The following is a 22568-nucleotide window of genomic DNA, read 5'->3' on the forward strand; positions in this document are numbered from 1 at the left end:
TAAATACATAACCCCTTGAATTTTGTTTTTGCCTGGTTAGAAAGTGGCTAGATTGTGCAAGGCTTGTTGGAATTTTTGAGTTCCTGTGCAGCAAAGAAGGAACATTACTTGTAAGGTAGCACAAAATGGATATTGAATCTCCAGCCATTTAATAAAAAATGTACTTTAGAAATATAGTCAACACAAAACTTGAGCATGGGAGCACAACTATTTTTAAATTAAAGTTTAGAATTATATATTTATGAATATTAGAAAGAGTGATTGTTAAAAAGGGAGATGTACACAATTTGAGGAGGATAAGTCACTTCTCATTACTACCTTTCTAAATTTCTGGTTAGAAATATTATGGTTTTGACATTTCCTATTGGGTCTTCCTTTCTGAAGCAATTGATTACATTGGGAGTTTGTGACCAAACTTGTATAATGCTGTCATCAGACCACATCTTTGGTGACTGGTCCAAGTTTAGTTGTGATCTGAGAAACAGGTAGAACATTGAAAGGCTGAAGGCAGTGTAGAGATGATCTAGGAGACTAATATCCAGTATCAGGGGTTCATTATAGAAAACACTGGCTATAGCAGGGCCTGGGAAGAAACTCCTACAAGGTATGCAAAGATATAGGATATAAGGGAATGCAAAGGGTAATTCTTTAAACATGAGGGAGTAGGGCAAAAGAACATAAGCTCAAACTAGGAAAAGATAATTTTCAGTCTGATATTTGGGAAGGTTTTACATGCAAGACTTGGAATGAACTCTTAGTGGAGAGAATGCCAAAGAATCATTTAAAAACTAATCAGATCAACCAACGGAGAACAGCCAGACCAAGACAGACTGGTCGAAAGTGGAGAACAATGAACTGAAGGCAAAATCCAGAAATTAATAATGTGACTAGATTTGCACAAGTGGCTCAATTTTAATGAAAAATGAAGACAACTGTGTTTTCTCAATAATCAATAACCACTGGCGATTTTCGGAATGATCATATTTACACATTAGTTTACCATCTCCAATTGAATATATTCCTGGAGAATTCATTACAGAATCTTCCAACTCTAACCATGCCATCCATTCAACAAACAATTTGTTTCTGTCTCTACAATCAATGTCAAACAATTAAAACACAATTCTTTTTCAGTGGCCTATGATGGCTCACAGCAGTACACAAGACATTAAATGTTCATTCTTAAAGAATCCAAGACAACCCTCGAAGGTTGGGGAATCAATGTTTTTCATTCAAAAAGAATTTGCACATCCTTCAAGTGTCTGCTTCTGATCTGTTCTTTGCACTAAGTACAGACAAATAAGGTCAGTGGTCAATAGATACTGAGTATTGTAAATATACATATCTATTATAAACAAGAACAGGTGCAAAGACTTCTAAGTATATCTTCAAAAATGGCTTTTTTTTAAAAAAGTGAAAGAAATGGTGTAAAACAAAGCTATAATATATCAAAGGGACAGTGAGCACATTGGGTTGTATAATGTGAGATGTGCTGAGTGCTGGATACACAGTTATCTGAATGCATGATCCCCAGATCAAAAGTTAAACGTTCAAATTAATTTTTAATCATTTTATATTTAGCATCCAGATACACAGTGTGACCACATTGAAGAACTGAAAGATATGTATTACTGAATATTATATATTTATTCCTATTCATTTTAGATCAAAAAGAATTCAGATGATCAGATGTGGAAGGAGATCCCATTTTCCAATAGATTTCCTGTTTTCAGAACACAGGCCACAGTATCTCCTTATTGTAGTATCATTAAACAAGTCCAGCATCCTGGCCTCATCTTGCTCCATCTGCAGATTATCCTCCATGTAAATAAACTATTTAAAAAATTTAGGGAGATAGGTGAGGCAATTTATCCCCATTTAATACAATCATGCCTGATCTCATCTGGGCATCAATTCCCAATGGGTCCACTGCTTTTCATCATTTATAAAAATGATTTGAATGTGAACATAGAAGTATGACACCAAAATTGGGGAGGTATAGTGGATACTGAAGAAGGTTACATCAGAGTAGAATAGGATCTTGATTAGAGGGGCCAAAGAGTGGCAGATGGAGTTTAATTTAGATAAATGTGAGGTGCTGCATTTTGGTAAGGCAAATCAGAGCAGGACTTGTACACTTAATGGTAACATCCTAGTGAGTGTTGCTGAACAAAGAGACCTTGGAGTGCAGGTTAATAGTTCCTTGAAATTGGAGTCGCAGGTAGATAGGATAGTGAAGGCAGCGTTTAGTATACTTTCCTTTATTGGTCAGTGCATTAAGTATAGAAGTTGTAAGATCATGTTGTGGCTGTACAGGACATTGGTTAGGCCACTTTTAGAGGCTTTGAGCTACAGGGAGAGGCTGAATAGGATGGGCTATTATCCCTGGAAAATTGGAGTTTTGAAACAGGCCATTTGGCCTAACAAGTCCACACCGACCCTCCAAAGAGTGTCCCACTGAGAGGCTACGGGTGACCTTATAGAGGTTTATAAAATCATGATGGGCATGGATAGGGTAAATAAGAAGGTCTTTTCCCTGAAGTAGGGGAATTAAGGTGATTTAAGATGAGAGAGGAAAGATTTAAAAGAGACCTAAGGGGCAACCTTTTCATGCAGAGGGTGGTGCGTGTATGGAAAGAGCTGCCAGAGGACATTAAAGAATACAAGCATGGACTATTTTCTAAACGGTGAGAAAATTCGTAAAGCCAAAGTACAGAGGGATCTGGGAGTGCTAGTTGAGGATTCTCTAAAGGTAAACATGCAGGTTGAGTCCGTGATTAAGAAAGCGAATGCAATGTTGTCAATTATCTCAAGAGGGTTGGAATATAAAAGCACCGTTGTGCTACTGAGACTTTGTAAAGCTCTGGTTAGGCCCCATTTGGAGTACTGAGTCCAGTTTTGGTCCCCACACCTCAGGAAGGACATACTGGCACTGGAACGTGTCCAGCAGAGATTCACACGGATGATCCCTGGAATGGTAGGTTTAACATAGGAGGAACAGCTGAGGATCCTGGGATTGTATTCATTGGCGTTTAGAAGATTAAGGGGTGATCTAATAGAAACTTACAAGATAATACATGGCTTGGAGAGGGTGGACGCTAGGAAATTGTTTCTGTTAGGCGAGGAGACTAGGACCCGTGGACACAGCCTTAGAATTAGAGGGGGTCAATTCAGAACAGAAATGTGGAGACATTTCTTCAGCCAGAGAGTGGTGGGGCCTGTGGAATTCATTGCCGCGGAGTGCAGTGGAGGCTGGGATGCTAAATGTCTTCAAGGCAGAAATTGATAAATTATTGATGTCAAGAATTAAGGGCTACGGGGAGAATGTGGGGAAGTGGAGTTGAAATGCTCATCAGCCATGATTGAATGGCGGAGTGGACTCCATGGGCCGAATGGCCTTACACACTGCTCCTGTGTCTTATGGTCTTATGATGGATGCTGGTACAATTATAACATTTAAAATGCATTTAAGTGATTACATGAATAGAAAGGGTTTAGAGGATATGGGCCAACTGCTGACAAACGGGTCTAGATTAATTTAGGATACCTGGTCAGCATGGACGAATTGGACTGTAGGTTCTGTTTCCACGCTGTACATCTCTCTGACTTCATGTTCCTGCCTGCTCTCCATAATGCTTAACTCCATTAATAACTACAAATCTGTTCATATCCTCCTTGACCTTATTCATAGAATCATAGAATTCCTAGTGTGGAAGCAGGCTGTTGGGTCCATCGAGTCCACACCAACCCTCCAAACAGCAACCCATCCAGACACCCACCCCACTTAACAACCCACGCACCCTATCCCTGTAACCCTGCATTTCCCATGGATAATCCACCTAACATTCACATCTCTGGAATGTGGGAGTAAATCAGAGTAGCTGGAGGAATCCCACACAGACATGGGTAGAATGTGCAAACTCCACCCAGCCAGCCACCTGAAGTGGGAATTGAACCCTGGTCTCTGGTGCTCTGTGGCAGTAGTGCTAACCACTGAGCCCCATGCCACTCCAATCATTGTCCTGGAATCCATCACCTTCTAATTTAATGAATTCCACAGATTCATGACCATTTGAGAGAAGTAATTTCTCTTCATCTATTTTTAAATCTGCTACTCCTTAAAAGAGGCAACCATAGCTGACAAGACAAGTCAGGGACAGCATAAAAACAAATGAGAAAGCATACAATATGGTGATGATTAGTGGAAATTCAGAGTATTAGGAAGCCTTTTTAAAAAAAAGCAGCAGAAGATTAATAAAAATGCAATAAGGGTGAGATAATGAAATATGAGGATGAGGTAGTTAGTAAATAAAAGAGAATTGCAAGTAAGTTTTTTTTTAGATACATGAAAGGTAAGAGAGAAGCAAGATTGGACACTGACTTCTGGAAAGTTAGGCCGGAGAAGTAGTGATGAGGAACAAAGAAATGGTGGAGGAACTAAATAGGTACTTTGCATCAGTTTTGACAGTGGACGACACCAACAGCACACCAGAACTTCGAGAGAAAGCAGGCACATGTGAGCGTACTGGCAATTACGGAGGATAAGCCTGACATCGGTGGTGGGTAAGTTGTTAGAGGGCATTCAGAGGGACAGTATTTACATGTATTTGGAAAGGGAAAGACTGATTAGAGATAGTCAACCTGGCTTTGTGCATGGGAAGTCATATATCACTAACTTCATGGGAGTTTTTTGAAGAAGTGACAAAGAAGATTGAAGGAGGCAGAACAGTGGGTGTTGTTTTGATGGACTTCAGCAAGGCGTTTGACAAAGTTATACAGTAGACTGATTATCTGGGTTACATCACAAGGAATACAGGGAAAGCTAGCCATTTGGATACAAAACTGGCTTGAAGGTAGGAGACAAACATTGGCGGTGGAGGGTTACTTTTTGGACTCAGGAGGCCTGTGACAAGTGGTGTGCTGCAAGGACTGTTTGTTTGTCATTTACATAAAAGATCTGGATGTGAATATAGGAGGCACAGTTAATAAGTTTGCCGATGACACCAAAATTGGTGGTGTAATGGACAGCAAAGAAGGTTACATCAGAATACAATGGGATCTTGATCAGATAGTTAAACAGGCCAAGGAATGGCAGATGGAGTTTAATTTAGATAAATGTGAGATGTTGCAATTTGGTAAGGCAAATCACAGCAGGACTTACACACTCAATGGTAAAGTCCTAAGGAGTGTTGCCGAACAAAGAGAACTTGGAGTGTAGAGTCATAGCTTCTTGAAAATGGAATTGCAGGTAGACAAGGTAGTGAAGGTGGTGTTTGGTATGCTTGCTTTCATTGGTTGGCGCAGTGAGTATAGGAGTTGGGAGGTTATTTTGCGGCTGTACGGAACATTGTTTTAGGCCACTTTTGGAATACTGCATTCAATTCTGGATTCACTCCTATAGGAAAGATGTTGTTAAGTGTTCAAATCATTTACAAAGGATGTTGCCAGGGTTGGAGGATTTGAGCTAAAGGGAGAGGCCGAATATACTGGTACGGTTTTCCCTGGAGGCTAAGTGGTGGATCTTATAGAGGTTTATAAGATCATGACTGGCATGGATAGGGTGAATAACCAAGGGCATTTCCCAGGATAGGGGAGTACAAGACTGGTGTTAATTTCTGGTGCCACATTACAGGAATGAGGGTGCAGGACAGGTTAACCAGGATGCTGCCCAGAATAGAGGATCTAAGTTACAAGGAGAGACTAGAAAAACTCAGGTCCTTTTCACTAGAGTGGTAGATGCTGAGAGGAGACTTGTTAGAAACCTACAAAATTATGAGATGTATAGATAGGGTTGATGGTCAGAATACTTTTCTCAGAGTTGAAATGTCTAAAATAATGGGGCATGAATTTAATGCAAGAGGTGGAAAGTTCAAAAGAGATGGGAGAGGCAAGTTTTACCCAGACAGTGGTAGGAGTCTGGAACATGTTGCCAGGGATGATGCTGGAGGTAGATATGATAGGAGCCTTTGAAGGTCTTTTAGATAAGCACATGAATATGCAAGAAATGGAGGGATATGGACCAAGAGCAGGCAGAATGGATTAGTTTAATGTGCCATCATGTTTGGCACAACATCTTGGGTCGAAGGGCCTATTCCTGTGCTATACAACTCTATGTTGTATATTAGAGGGTATAGGTAAAGGGCTTTTGCCCGAAACGTTGATTTCGCTGCTCGTTGGATGCTGCCTGAACTGCTGTGCTCTTCCAGCACCACTAATCCAGTATTAGAGGGTATAGTCTAAGGTGAGAGGGGAAAGTTTTAAAAGGGACCTAAGGAGCAACCTTTTCATGCAGAGGGTGGTGCATGTATGGAATGAACTGCCAGAGGAAGTGGTGGAGGCTGATACAATTACAACATTTAAAAGGCATCTGAATGATTACATGAACAGGAAGGGCTTAGAAGAATATGGGCCAAATGCTGGTAAATGGGACTTGATTAATTTAGGATTTCTGGTCAGCATTGACAAATTGGACCAAAGGGTCTGTTTCCATGTTATACATCTCTGTAACTCTATTTCACCTGGACCAGATGAACTACACCCCATAGTTCTGAAGCATAGCTGAGGAGATTGTGGAGGCTTTGGTGATAATCCTTCGGGAATCATTGAAATCAGGGAGGTTTACAGAGGACTGGAAATGGCTAATGTAACATCCCTGTTTAGAAGGGAGAGGCAGGAATCAGGAAATTATAGGCAGATTAGCCTGACCTCAGTTGTTGGTAAGATTTCAGACAATCAATTATTACGGATGAGATGGCAAAGTACTTGGAAGCGTGTGCTAAAATCAGGCTGAGACAGCACAACTTCATCAAAGGGAAGTCATGCCTTGTAAATTGGTTAGAATTCTTTGAGGAGGCAATGAGCAAGTTAGACAAAGGAGAATCAATGGACGTGATCATTGTAAATTTCCAGAAAGCTTTTGACAAGGCTGCTCAGTAACATAAGATCCCATGGTGTCAGAGGTAAAATACTGGCATGGATCAAGGATTAGCTGACTGGCAGAAGGTAGAGAATGGGGTTGAAGGGGGCTTTTTCAGGATGGCAGCTAGTGGAATTCTGCAAGGGTCAATGTTGGAACTACAACTATTCACGATATACATTAATGATCTAGACAAAGGAACTAAGCGCGTTGTTGCTAAGTTTGCAGATGACACAAAGATAGAAGGGACAGGTAGTGTTGAGGAAGCCGGATGCTACAGAAGAACTTACTAGACAGGATAGGAAAGTAGGTGAAGTGGCAGATGGAATACAAGGAGGCCAAGTTATCGAGTGTATTTAAGACAGAGACAGATAGGTTCTTGATAAATAAAAGGGATCAAAGATTACAAGAAGGCAGGAGAATAGAGTTGAGAAATATAATCAACCATGACTGAATAATGGAGCAGACTTGATTTGATGACGGCCTAGTTCTGCTCCAATATCTTACAGTCTATGAATTTCTTGTCCTATACCAGTCCTTCACAAATTTGGAGTCAAAACAAAAACAGAAATTGCTGGAGAAATTCAGCAGGTTCTGTGGAGAAAAGCAGAGTTAACATTTCCAGTCTTGTGACCCTTTTTCAGAATGCCATACCTACTGAGTTTCTCCAACAACTTTTGTTAATCTTTCAGATCCACAGTTTTATTTTTCTTCTTTTATTTTGCATTTAAAATTCTTAAGAGTGTTTAAATTCTTTCCTGGCCTCACCACTCCCTCGTCATTGTAACCTGAATCCCAATAATCTTGGGAAATCAGCATTCCTAGGATTCTGGTCTCACTGGCAGCCATGCTTTCAGCTGTATAGACCCTAAGCTCCACAACTTGTTTCTTAAAACATCCTGTCTGCCTGCCTCATTAAAATGCTCCTTAAAACCTACTTTGACCAACACTGGGTCACCTTTCCAAATTAATTCTTACATAACAAAGCATCAAGAGTGATTCAAAACATAAATTTAAAAATGAGGTAGGGCTCACACTTTGCTGTATGAACACGGATCTAAATATGAATGATTACATTATTTTAACATACTGAGGTTCTTCCTTACTACTTCTCTCTGTACAACCTTAAAAGCCTGAATGGCCTGTTCACATTGTGGTTATCCTGAAATATGCATTGTACCACTTCAGAATGTGTAAACATTTGTGCAATTGGGATTGTTTTTCAATTGTATGCAGTTATTCACACAGTTTTGAAATGTATTCCATTAAATTTTAGTGTTTTCAAGGGGCAGCTTCTTTCCTTCCAAAAACTCTCCATTGTAAAATAGTAAACAAAAATTCATACTTAAGTTAAATTCTCATGGTATTTGTAATAAATCTGAATGGTAATAGTCACATCCTGGAAGAAAATGGGGATAACTGATCCTCAAATTCAGTATTCCTGAGTTTAGATTTCCCTCACTCCTCAACATAATTTTCATATCACAAGGCTCTCACCCTGTTTTAGTATACCATAGCTATAAAAGGATGCACTGGACAGAAATTATTAGAAACTATCTCCCCAATGCAATGAGAGGGTTTGAGCAATTGCAGATTTTCTAAACACTGACATGCTGTATGTCTCAAACCTGAAGTGAATTCTTTCTCATATGATCATATCAATCTCATCCATTTGAGTGAGGAAGCATATCGGAGTTCAGTCCCCACTTGAGACAATTTGTGCCAACAATAGTTTAAACTAAAATAATCCAAGGCACTTTACAGGAGAGTTTGCTAAAAGAATTTAATATGGAGGAGATATTAGGCCAGATGACCAAAACCTCATTCCAAGATACGGACTGTATTAAAAGGAAAGAGTGAAAGATAGGTTCTGGGATAATACCCAGAAGCTGGGGTCTTAATAGCTGAATGCATTAGACACAAATGATGGAATGGTTAAAATGAGGGAAGCTCAAATGATCAGAATTGGAGCTAGGTAAAGATTTGGACAATTGAATGGTTGGGGGGAAATTATACCAGTAAGAGTGAAACCATTGAGGGGTTTTAAAATAAGGATGAGAATTTTAAAATCAAGATGCTAACTAACCAGGAGAAAAACACAGATCAGTGAGCAAAGGGCTAATAGATAAGCAGGACTGCTACAAATTATGGCACTGCAAAATGTTGCACAAGCTCAAACTTATGAAGGGTTCAAAGTCAGAGCACAGATAGGAGAGTTTTCAAACAGTTAAGCCTAGACTGACAGAGGCATAGCTGAGGATCTCAGCAGCAAATGAGATGCAACAGGGCTGAGTTGGGCAATGAAATGTTGGTGGAAGCAGGTAGCCTAAGTGATGGTATAAGTATGTGGTTAGTGGCTCATCCCGGAATTGGATGTGACACCAAGGTTTCATGAGTCTGATTCAATTTTAGGCTTGAAATTCTCCAATTATAAAACTCTGGGGAAATGCTGAACAGGCTGGAGTTCTCTTCTCTAGGGGAGTGAGCCCACCTGATAATAAGTATTCAAATAAATCAGAAGGTTCATAAGATAGACATAGAGAAGACAAAAACTGATGACTGTGAATAAGGAATAATCACTAATAGATCCAATTGAGAAATCAGAAGAAACATCTTTAGCCAAGAGAAATTAGAATCCAAATCAAACTATCAGGGAGTACCCAAGTTGAATATAGTAGGTACAGTTAAGTTGAATCTGCAAGAGTACATTAGGGAGAAAGGAGTAGATGGAAATGCTAACAGGTGAAGTAAAATGGGGCTTTGAGCATAAACACATATGGACAAATTGTGTTGAATGATCTAATTCTGTGCTACAAATGTAAAAATCACACTAAAATTGCAGGCATACATTCATGCCCCAGCTTATTTAATTTATGCAATGATTTTGTTTTGGCTCTAGTCATACCAGAGTAGGAAGCATGTCAATAACATAGTCAGTTTCGTTGAAATACATTAGATTTATCCTTAAGAGCATTTCTTTTCCTCAATAAATTACATTTGTTACCAAATCATAGTTCAGCTTCATCGTAAATGTTTTTGAACATGTGCTTTGTCTAAGTTTTTCTCTTTCCATGCACATTTAATACTGTTGTTCAATCTCCACTGTATAATCTGTAAAAATAGAATGGACATGCATAACTTCTCTCCAACGCCACTAATTCTTGCTGCCACCAGGCAATTGTGCTTTTAACATTTTATATTTAACATACAAAACAAGAAATGCTCTAGTTAGAAAAAGTCATCTAAATACCTATGTTTCTTTTAAAAAGTGAAGTTACTTTTAAATCCTTTGTGATTGTGCAATTGAAACAAGTCTGTGTTGTCACAACTATAGTAAACGTAAAACACTCAGTAGGGTTCATCCCCCTAGAACTGGAGCAATAATTATAGCATGCACATGTGACAATCCCAACGCCTGTGATCTTCTGTTCAAACACAGTGGTTCTTGCTTCACTCCACACCCCACACCCTGTCCTCCCCAAACCCAACTGATCTCTATCAGAGGATGATGCAGAAGAACTTCTTCTCCCTGAATGGGTTTTCAGAAGCAGGCAGGGGGGCGATGAGTGGATCGTCCCTAAGGTGAGCATCACAGTAAGCCATCAGCTCAGCTGATGCCTTTGATACCTAGAATGTCAAAGAAAGACCAGGGTTAGAAATGGTTTTGCTGAATGATGTATTAGTGAGAGAATATTCTGGCTGAACTGCTCTTAACATGTTTTTGTTTTATTCATTCTTTGTATCTAAGCATTTGCTGGCAAGACCAGCGTTTGTTGTTCATCCCTAATTGTCATTGAGAATTGCCTAATTAAAACAACTGCTGCAGTTTGTCTGGTAAAGGTATGCCCATCTTCCTATGAATGAATTCCAGAGGAGGTGGTAGTGTGGTGGTAATGTTAGTGGACTAGCAATCCAGAACCCCAGGCAAATATTCTGGGCACACCAGATTGAATCACACAATGACAGATAGTGAAATTTGAAAATAATAAAAAAACCTACAATAGAGAGCTGGCCTGATTGTAACATGCAACTGTTGTTTATGGTCATAAAATCCTATCTGGCTCACTAATTTTCTATACAGAAGGAAATCTGTTGTCCTTACTTGGTCAAGCCTACATGTGACTCTGGACCGATGTAGTTTACTGTGAAGAGATTCCAAGTAATTAGAACACCCACAACTCGGAGATAGATCATTTGAAAGAATAATGATCCTTTGAATAACAAATTTCACTTCATATCAGTCCTAAACAATTGACTGTTTATTCTGAGATTGTGCCACTGTGTTCAGTTTCTTGCTTGGTTCAATAAGTTTAAAAAAAAACTTTAAAAAGGTCCAATTTATTCAACCTCAATACAGACAATCCTCACATTTCAGGAATCAATCTAGGGAACCTTTACCCACCATGTCTCCTAGGCAAGTATAAGTTTCCTCAGAGAGACCACAACATCCTGATAGTACTTCCAGGTATGGTCTCATCAAAACTCCAAATAGTTGTAGCAACTTATTCTTGTATTCCAGTCCCCTTGCAAACAAGGCTAACATGCTATTTGCCTTTCTAATTCCTTGCTATCCTTGCATGTTAATTTTGTGTGCCTTGTTCAGGTGTGCTTAAGTCCCTCTGTACATCGACATTTAGAAGTATCGTACCTTTTAAAGTACATTCTGATTTTCTATATTGTTATTACCAAATTGAGTAACCTCATACTTTGCTATGTTATACACCATTTACCACTTGGTTACCCAGTCACTCATCCTATTTATCTATTTGCAGTCTCCAAGTCTTTCTTGCAGCTTACATTTCTACCTTTGTATCATCAGCAGACTTAGTGGTGTTACTCTTCATTTTTTCATCTTGGTCATTAATTGCATTTGTAATATCAAGAGCCATAACTGTGATCCTTGCAATGCTCCACTAGTCGCAGCCTGACAAACTGAAAATATTTCAATTATTTCTACTTCTTGACCATTAGCCAATCCTCTACTCCTTCTCATCTATCATCCTCAATTCCATGAGACCTTATTTTCTAAATTAAAATTTGTGTGGGGCATCTTAGATTTCCAAAAAAAAAAACAAGTATACTACAATTATAGGTCCAAAAAAAAACTAAAATGCTGGGAATCTGAAACAAAAACAGAAATAGCTGGAGAAACTCAGGAGGTTTGGCAGCATCCCTAGAGAGAAAACACAGTCAACATTTCAAGTCAGAACCCTTCTCCAGCTATTTCTGTTTTTGTTTTATGATTACAGGATTTAAAAAAAAATGTATCCTAATTATTACATCCTTTACAAAATCTAACTAATTTGCCAAACAGGAGTTTCATTAAAAAAAAAGATGATCTCACATCAATCATCATTATGAGCAAGTTATGATGCTGGATTGCATTTGTCTGATTTTGTGGACAAGTCATACAGGGGAAACTTTCTACATTGCCTGGTTGATGCCAATATTGCAGCTGTATATTGTAGTTTGGCTAGGAGCCAAGCTAGTTCTGGAGCATACAATCTTTAATACTGCAGGCCAGAAGATTGTCAGGTCTGTAAACATTGCTGGATCCTGGGCATTCAATGAGTTCTTGACCATGCAATCAAATTGATTGTGATGGCGGGGTAGCTCAAAAAGAGGTTAAGATGGATCAACCACTTGGCACTTACAAGTGAAAACTGTTGCAACACTTCATCCCCATCTTATGCTGGATTGACACATTTATGATGGGGATGTTTGTACAATCCCTTTCTCCTGTTAATTGTCTTCTGCCATTCTTTACCAAATATAGGAGCACTGCAGAGCTTTGAAGTGATCTGGTTAAAAGGGCTCACTTAGCCATTGTTGTAATATGTTGCTTCGCATCTTTGTGGGTCTGTTTTTGCTACTTCACATCTAAGCGAGTCTAAGTTATGGCTTCATCAGGTTGGCTTCTCAATTTTACACATGCATAATGTTGCTCTTGGTATGCTCTCCAATATTCCTCATTAATCCACTGTTGGTACCCTGGCTTATTGGTAACAGTAAAGTGAGTGATATACTGGATCAGGAAATTCCAGATTTTGTTTTAATACAAATCTGCTATTAATGGCCTATAATATGTCATGGATACCATGTTTAAGCCACTATATGTGTCCCAAATCTGTCACATTTAAAAGTAATGCACTGCAAAACAATTGAGGATGCCTTCACTGTTCAAGTCTTCAAGATTTTAAGGGCATTTCCATCATCACTGTCATGGACAGATACATCTGTGACAGTTAGATTGTTAAGGTTGAGACATGTAGTTTTTCTCCCTCTTATCGGTTCACTCACTACCAATCCTGAAGGATTCAACTAGCACAGGCAGTGGTGGTGCTGCTGAGCCACTCTTGTTTACGAACGTTGAAGAAATCCAACAAGAGACATTACATTCTGTGCCTTTACTGCTCTTAGTAATTGATGCATTGAATCACCAACAGAGGGGAGATAAGTGGAGAGGTTGCAGTCAGTGTTTATGTAACTAGAACAATACTCAAAGGTTAAACTATGAGAACAGGTTGCCAGTTAGCTGCATTCCCTTGCATTTCAAAGTGATCATAATGAATGTTTGGAGCATAATAGGATTTGATAGGAACTGATCTCTCTGATGGAAAATCCATAACAGGGGGCACAAACTTAAATTTGAAACCAGGCTATCAAGGGTGTTATCAAAAAGCACATCTTCACACAAAACAGTAGTAGAGATCCAGTGAAACAGATAGTGACAAATTTTAGGAGGACATAGACTGATTAAATGGACACATACAGGGCCCATAAAATTTAAATGGAGACAAGTGTGAAGTAATATATTTTTGGGGGGAAGAAAAACAGACAAGTGACAATACAAATAAAATTGTACAATTTTAAAACAGGTGCATGAACATAGAACCCTAGGAGTTCCCATACCTCTTTGAAGATGACAGGACAAGTATAAAAGGCTGTTAAAAATCATATGAGATCCTAAGGTTTATAAATAGAGGCATGGATTACAAAAAGAAAGAAAGTGATACTGAATGTTGATAAATTATTGATTGGAGCTCAACAAGCATATTTTGTCCAATCTGAGCATCACACTTTAAGGCAGCCATGGAGAAGGTGCAGAAGATAATTTACCACCTTGGTAACCAGTGATGGGAGAATACAGTTACATGGAGAAACTGGAGTTGTTTTACTTGAAGCAGCTTAAGGGACAATCTAATAAAGATATTTAAAATTGAGGAGTCTTTGAATGAGAAAGTAGAGAATCATTAACAAGGGAATGTAGATTCAAGGTAGTTGCTAAAAGTGAGGAGTAAGTGAGGACTGCAGATGCTGGAGGTCAGAGTCAAAACAAGTGTGGCGCTGGACAAGCACAGCCAGTCAGGCAGCATCTGAGGAGTGGGAGAGTCAACGTTTCGAGCATAAGCTCTTCATCAGGCTGTGCTTTTCCAGCGCCACACCTTGACTCAAGTAAAGAAATACAGGTGAGTAGAGAAGAAATATAATATTTATACGTCAAATTGTGAAATTTGGGAATATAATTCCTGATGGTGATGAAAGCAGAATTTAGTCATAATGATAAAAAAAAGAATGGATATACAATTAAAGGAGAAATAATTGCAGGGCTGTGGAAGATTAAAACAGAATGCAACTAATTGGTTAACTCTTTCGAAGTGCCAAGAAAGGGATGAAGAGCTGAATGCTTCTCATGCTGCATGCTTCCTTTTCTCACCAATGTTTGGCTGTTCAGTCACGTGGGCTCACCTATAGCCACAGGAGAAAGTGAGGACTGCAGATGCTGGAGATCAGAGCTGAAAATGTGTTGCTGGAAAAGCGCAGCAGGTCAGGCAGCATCCAAGGAACAGGAGAATCGACGTTTCGGGCATCAGCCCTTCTTCCTAAAGGGCTGATGCCCGAAACATTGATTCTCCTGTTCCTTGGATGCTGCCTGACCTGCTGTACTTTTCCAGCAATACCTTTTCAGCTCATCTATAGCTACACACAAGCCACTAAGACCGAATCAGTCAATTCTGCAGCCGTGATTATCAGCCCCTTCCAACCCGGATAGGAGCAAGGGGAGTACATATTAGCAGAAAGCTGGAGTCAAAAGGTGTGGTGCTGGAAAAGCACAGCAAGTCCCGCAGCATCCGAGGAGCAGGTGAGTCAACTTTGAGCATAATCTCTTCACATTCCTGATGAAGGGCTTATGCTTGAAATGCCGACTCACCTGCTCCTCAGATACTGCCTGACTGGCTGTGCTTTTCCAGCACCACACTTTGACTCAAAACAGGAGAGTCAGACAGAGGGATTTAGGAAAGGAATTCAAGAATTTGGGTATCTTGGTAGGGTAGCCAAATGCAAGGATACCAGTTGTGGAAATCAGGGTCATGCAAAATCTTGGAAAGTTAGAGTGAACAAAGGCAGTCACATAGAACTGGGGAGAGGCAAGGCTGTGCATAGATTTGAACACAAGGACAAGGGCAAGCACTTTACATTTTAGGCATTGCTACAATCAATGCCAGTTTGTAAAAGGGCCACAATGAGAGCGTCAGGTTTTTTTGTTCACTCACAGGATGTGGGCACTACTGGTTAGACTAGCACTTATTGCCCATCCTATCTTGAAAAGATGGTGATGAGTTACTGTCAGATAAAATTGGTTATTTTGTTGGGCATCATTCTTAAAAACAAACATTTTGTTTTCACTACAGCATTAAAAAAAAAGTGTATGATAGATATGATTTGTTGATGAACTGTCAGAATACTTATAGTTGGGAAAGATTAGGAATTGTCAATTAAAAAGCCTGTGTGAAATCCTGGGAGCTTCTCTATAATTATGCTGGAAGCTTCTGAGAGAGTAGGAAAACCTTCTTATCAAAACCATCATTTCCCTGAAAAGATGCAGCTTTGTGTGTTATATATTTGAAGTGCCTATTTGTTCTGATCCCTATTGTCATCTTTTAATAAGAGTCTGTCAACACCTAATGAGAGCAAATCAAACGCAGCGAGAGCATCGAAGGATGTGTCAAACATGTAAGTAAAAAACTATCACAGGCAATGTAGAATTCTGGCAGTGCGAAAGCATTAATTAAGATGTTTACTGCTCTTTTTGGCGAGTTTCAAAATTGTAGAGTCAAGCACTGGCTGTATAATCTCTATTTAGCCATAAGATCTAAAAGACAGTAGTTTTCAAACAACCAGGGCAGGTTAATGAGGCAAAAAAAAAGTGTGCTGAAGCAGTTTCAGTTTTTTTGAAATTATTTTCTCTCACTGTTCAGTGCTTGGTGGGTGTACCGTTATATTAAAATGTCTGCATTCAACCATAGCTTAGTGTAAGATATATAGTGTTAATGAGTACAGTAATGTATCATTAAATGCTGTGTCATTACCATCCAAATGAGACATGGAAAGAACTGTATGAGTCACTGGAACTCCTCTGCTTTGCAATCTAGTTTTTTTTCCCTCTTTACCTGTGTTGAGTTGCCAACCCTCCGAGATTTCCTATAGTTAAACATTAACCTGTTCGATACAGAATGAAAAGGAGAAAGCTAATATGGATCTCCAAAAAAAGTGGCTTTCCAGTTTCCATTGAATATGATTTCGTTTGGTTGTGGAGTTACTGGAGATGAAGAGGGCAAATAGACTTAAGAGGGCAGTTGAAGAGAGAAAGCTGTGTGATGGAATTTTCAGGAATACATTGATATCAGCCTCTGTTAATGTTTACCCTTGGCCAAAAAGAGCTTTAACTGGTAATTCATAATATTAACAACTACTTACTCTAAGTTAGAACTCATTTTATAGACACTATGCTCTAGGTAGGAAGTGGAGGATGCAGAAGAAGGGTGCAATGGGTACTTGACACACTTCCGAAAATTGGAAAGAGGTGATAATAGAAAGAGATATCAGTGGGCAAGATTGGGATAGGTGGATGCAATATAATAAAAGGAGAATCTAATGGAGAATGCTGATGGAGAAACAAGAATTAAGGTGGATATACGGAAGATTTGTGTAGATACATCTTAACATGCAAAAAAAAAATGTCAAACAGGAAAAGGCTGGCTATTCCAAGCAGCCTGTCCAAACTGATATTAACAAGTAACTGTGTGTGGAGTTTGCACATTCTTCCTGTGCCTGCGTGGGTTTCCTCCGGGTGCTCCGGTTTCCTCCCACAGTCCAAAGATGTGCAGGGCAGGTGAATTGGCCATGCTAAATTGCCTGTAGTGTTAGGTGAAGGGGTAAGTGTAGGGGAATGGGTCTGGGTGGGTTTCTCTTCAGAGGGTCTCTCTTTGGAGGGTCAGTGTGGAGTTATGGGCCGAAGGGCCTGTTTCCACACTAAGTAATCTAATCTAATAATAAAAAAACACTACAGCACAATATAGGCCCTTCAGTCCTCAACATTGGTTCCACAGGACGGTGCAATCCGAAGCCTATCTATCCTACACTATTCCATTATCATCCATAGGTTTATCCACTGAGGACTTAAATGCCCTTAAAGTTGGAGAGTCTACAACTGTTGCAGGCTACTATAACTTTGTGTAAAAAACTACCTCTGACATCTGTCCTATAGCTTTAAGTTGAGGAGTGATAGATATGTCCCCTTCACCATCTGAGGAAAAAGGCTCTTACTGTCCACTCTATCTAACCCTCTGATTATCTTGATTTGGAGATGCCGGTGTTGGACTGGGGTGTACAAAGTTAAAAATCACAACACCAGGTTATAGTCTAACAGGTTTAATTGGAAGCACACCTGGTGTTGTGAGTTTTAACTCTGGTTATCTTGTATGTTTCAATTAAGTCACCTCGCATCCTTCTTCTCTCTAACAAGAACAGCCTCAAGTCCCTCAGGCTTTCCTCATAAGATCTTCTCTTCATACCAGGCAACATCCTAGTAAATCTCCTCTGAACCCTTTCCAAAGCTTCTACATTCTTGCTATAATGCGGTGACCAGAACTGTATGCAATACTCCAAGTGCGGCTGCACCAGAGTTTTGTACAGCTGCAGCATGACCTTGTGGCTCCGAAACTCAATCCCTCTACCAATAAAAATTAACACACCACATGCCTTCTTAACAACCCTATCAACCACCTGGGTGGCAACTTTCAGGAATCTATGTACATGGACACAGTTCATGTACACTCTGCTCATCTACACTACCAAGAATCTTACCATTAGCCCAGTACTATCTATTCCTGTTGCTCCTTCCAAAGTGGATCACCTCACACTTTTCCACATTAAACTTCAGTTGCCACCTCTCAGCCCATCTCTGCAGCTTATTGGTGCCCCTCTGCAACAGCCTCCAGCACCATCCACAACTCCACCGACCTTAGTGTCATCCAAAAACTTTACCCATCCATCTACACCCTCATCCAGGTCATTTATAAAAATGACAAATAGCAGTGGCCCAAAAACAGATCCTTGTGGTATGCCACTAGTAACAGATCTCCAGGATGAACATTTCCCATCAGACACCCCCCTCTCTTCTTTCAGCTAGCCAATTTCTGATCCAAACTACTAAATCACCCTCAATCCCATGCCTCCATATTTTGTGCAATAGCCTACCATGGGCAACCTTATCAAACACCTTACTGAAATTCATATACACCACATCAACCGCTTTACCCTCATTCACCTGTTTAGTGATGAACTCAATAAAAGGTTTGTGAGGCACAACCTATCTTTCACAAAGCAGTGTTGACTATCCCTAATCAACTTATTCCTATTGAGATGATTATAAATCCTCTCTTTTATAACCTTTTCCAACTCTTTACCCACAACCTAAGTAAGGCTCACTGGTCTATAATTACCAGGGTTGTTTCTACTCCCCTTCTTGAACAAGGGGACAACATTTCCTATCCTTCAGTCTTCTGGCACTATTCCTGTAGATAATGACAACATGAAGATCAAAACCAAAGGCTTTGCAATCTCCTCCCTGGCTTCCCAGAGAATCCTAGGATAAATCCCATCCAGCCCAGGGGACTTATCTATTTTCACACTTTCCAGAATTGCTCACACCTCCTCCTTGTGAACCTCAATCCTGTCTAGTCTAGTAGCCTGTACCTCAGTATTCCCCTTGACAGCATGGTCTTTTTCCAGTGTGAATACTGATGAAAAATATTCATGTCACGCTTCACCATCTCCTCAGATTCCACTCAACTTCCCACTATTATGCTTGATTGGCCCTAATCTTTCTCTATTCATTCTTTTATGTGTCACGTGTCATTTGTCAAGTGTCAAGAAAATACCTATTCCCACTACTGGGAAGGAGGAATTGAAGGAAATTAAAATTGGTTATAAAAACCCGAGAAATTAATGGGGCTGAAAGCTGATAAAATTCCCAATGTGATCATCTACATTCTGTGGTACTGAAGAAGTGGAGTAATGGTTGTACTGAGGGTCATCTTCAAGAATTCTATAGATTCCAGAACAGTTCTGGCAGATAGGAGGATGGAATGCCACCAGATTATTTTTTAAAAAAGGGAGAGAAAATAGACAATTACAGACTGGTTAGCTTAACATCAGAAGTGGGAAAAATGCTGATTCTATTATAAAGTATGTCATAACAGGACACAGAAAACACCTACAAAATTTTGCTAATTCAATGTGGATTTATGAAAGAGAAACCATGTCTGAGAAGTCTGTAGTTTCTTGGAGGATGTAACTAGTAAAATAGTTAAAGGAAAACTAGTAGACATGGTGTTTTTGGATTTTCAGAAAACCTTTGAAGATCCAGAGGGGAGATTAGTATACAACATCAAAGCACATGTGATTGATGATAATATGTTGGCATGGATTCAAAATTGATTTGCAGACAAGAAACAGAAACTAAGAATAAGGAAGTCTTCCTTGGAGTAAAAGGCAGCAATAAGTGGGGTACTGCAGGGATCAGTGCTTGATCCCCAATATTGCTCAATAATTTGGAGAAGGGAATCAAATGGAATATATTCAAGTTTGCTGATGATACTAGTTTTCCTTTAACTATTTTACTAGTTACATCCTCCAAGAAACTACAGGCTTCTCAGACATGGTTCCTCTTTCATAAATCCACATAGAAAACTCCTACAAGACTTTGCAAATTCAGTGTCCTGTTATGTCATACTTTATAACAGAATCAGCATTTTCCCCACCTTTTGATGTTAAGCTGACTAGGCTGTAATTACCTATTTTCTTGTTTTTAAAAAAAAGTCTGCTGGCATTCCATCCTCCTATCTGCTAGAACTGTTCTGGAATTAGATGGGATGGAGAGTGGTGAGAAGAATATAAAAAGTGTCTTCAAGATGATTTAGAATGTTGAGTTACCAAGCAAATGCACAGCATACAACAAAATGTTGATTGTTAAAAAAAGGTTATTCACTTTGATAAGAGAAACAGAACCACAGTATTATTTAAATAGTAATCGTGTGGGAAAGGTTGATGTATACAGGGACCTCACTGTCTTCATGGCTATTTCTAAACAATCTGTTCAGATGCGTTATGAGAGACCTCTAGAGGAGGGGGGACTTGAATCTAGGCCTTCTGACTTAAAACAGGTAGGGAAACTACCATTATGCCACAAAAGCCCTTTCTGGGAGTCCTTATACACTGGTCACCAAAAGCAAACATGCAAGTGCAGCATGCAATTGGGAAGGCAAATGGTATGTTGCAAGAGGGTGGAGTATAAGAGCCAGTCTGACTGCAGCTGTATAGGGCCTTGGTGAAACCACACCTATTGTAAAGTGTGCAGATTTGGTCTCCTTACCCAAGAAAATATTATAATAACCATAAAGAAAAGGTGCAGCAAACATTCACCATGTTGATACCTGGCCTGGCAGAATTGTCAATGGACAAGAGATGGAGTTAACTGGTCTTGTATTCACTGAACTTTAGAAAAAGTGAGGGGCCATCTAATCGAAACATAAAATTTCGATGCAGCTAGACACGTCGAATGCGGGAATATTTCCCCTGTCTGGGCAGTCCAGAACAAGGCATCACTGTATCAGCATATGGGGTAGGCCATTGCAGACTGCAGTGAGGAAGGGTTTTTTTTCATTCACAAAAGTGACAAGAAGTGGAATTCTCTGCCACTGAAGGCTGTGGAGGTGAAGTCACTGAACATGTTTGAAAAAGAATCACAAAAGATTTCTAGTGACTAAATGTGTCAAGGGTAATGGTAAAGAACAGGAGCATGGTGTCAAGCTAGTGAAACAGACATGATCATGTTGAGTGATAGAGTGGGCTTCATAGACTGAATGGTCCCCTCCAGTTTCTATTTTCTACTGGGAGCAGTGAAAAAGCAGTTCAGAAACTCCAGGCAATAATGAGCAACAGGTCTGAAACCTTCCTCTTCAAAGTCTAGGTGACAATGATGAGTCCAGGAGATCACACTTTTCATGGTTTGCACCACCTGGTACTCCCCTTCAGTATAATCCAATCTTCACCCTAGTTCTGTGGTTGGACGTGATCACACGGAACAGAAAAGGCCTGGTAGGTTTTGCAAGTGAAGAAAAAGCTTTTAATCTTGATTCCCAGAAGTGAAACAAAAGTTAAAGTAGTAATATTTAGAAATGAACATACTAAATCATACTGAAGCTTCATTTTGAAGAAGGTAAGGCCACTCTGTCATTTACCAGTTTTAGTGGCTATGCCTTCAGGAATATCTTTGCAATCAACTCTGGTATAATCATCCCACATTTCATTGTTGTAAAGCAAATAAAATAAGGGTGATGCTCTCTTTTTCTTTCAAAAGGCCTCAGTACTGTCACCTTAGTAAAATTTTCCAATTACGAATCTTCAGGAAGTACCACTTACCTTCATTCTTTCCATGCAGGCTTCCATCTTCAGCTGTTCTACTGCTTTTCTGGCCTGAGAAATACTGGTTGTGCTGTTGTTCGACATTTCCTGTCACTGTAAACCTTCAAATGAAATCACATGTCCTGAAGTTCAAGGGATGTAAAAGTATTGAGATGTCAATCTAAATTGCAATCCCTCAGATAATAGCTTATGAAAGTGAATACTGTTATTATTTAGTAGAACAGAGCTTGAATATTGCTGAAAAATGCCATTTTACTGCTTTCTGTCTTGCACTTACCATATTGTTTTGCAAGAATAAAGGGGAAAAGCAACATTTATGCTGCATGATAAAGGAGAGAGCAAATTGACTCTGATTGACAGACAGATTTACACTTAACAGCCAAACTTTGTTTAAGTTTTGAACCAGGCAGGTTGACAGATTGGCCAGGGTATTATGGTGAAAAATGAACCAATGAGCATCTGTCACCTATTTAGTCAAATAGAAACAGGTGCAGTACCTAAACATGCTCTGTCTACATAATATAAGTAGCTTCTAGTATACACAAGTGTACTACACTGACTGACAATCCTAAGTTTGCTATCAGCACAGTGGCTTGGTGGTTAGCACTACTGCCTCACAGGAACCAGAGTTCAATTCCAGCCTCGGGTGAGTGTGTGTGTGGAGCTTGCACACTCTCCCAGTGTCTGTGTGGGTTTCCTGAAGGTCATCCAGTTTCTACCTGCAGTCCAAAGATGTGCAGGTAAGGGGAATTGGCCATGCAAAATTGCCCATCGTTTACAGGGATGTGTAGGCTAGGTGCATTAGTCAGGGGAAATGTAGAGTTATAGGGAATGGGTCTGGGTGGGATACTCTTTGGAGGGTCAGTGTGGACTTGTTGGGCAT

The 22568-nt window shown here is 39.7% G+C and overlaps 1 protein-coding gene across 2 annotated transcripts in view; it reads right to left on the reverse strand.

The window, feature by feature from the left end:
* Positions 1 to 888: 888 nt before the first annotated feature.
* Positions 889 to 22568, reverse strand: part of LOC140464441 (guanine nucleotide-binding protein G(I)/G(S)/G(O) subunit gamma-4) — a 35982-nt gene continuing 14302 nt past the window's right edge. Inside the window, exons 2-3 of one of the 2 annotated variants that reach the window (XM_072559508.1) lie at positions 21683 to 21807; positions 889 to 10543 (exon numbers count right to left, since the gene is read on the reverse strand). In XM_072559508.1, the coding sequence (XP_072415609.1) occupies positions 10415 to 10543; positions 21683 to 21769 (216 nt within the window). In that variant the 5' untranslated portion in view covers positions 21770 to 21807 and the 3' untranslated portion in view covers positions 889 to 10414. The remainder of the gene's footprint in view (positions 10544 to 21682; positions 21808 to 22568) is intronic. The other variant, XM_072559500.1, reaches the window with a different exon arrangement.

The sequence above is a fragment of the Chiloscyllium punctatum genome, chromosome 3 (assembly GCF_047496795.1).
Source record: "Chiloscyllium punctatum isolate Juve2018m chromosome 3, sChiPun1.3, whole genome shotgun sequence".
NCBI classification, from domain to species: domain Eukaryota; kingdom Metazoa; phylum Chordata; class Chondrichthyes; order Orectolobiformes; family Hemiscylliidae; genus Chiloscyllium; species Chiloscyllium punctatum.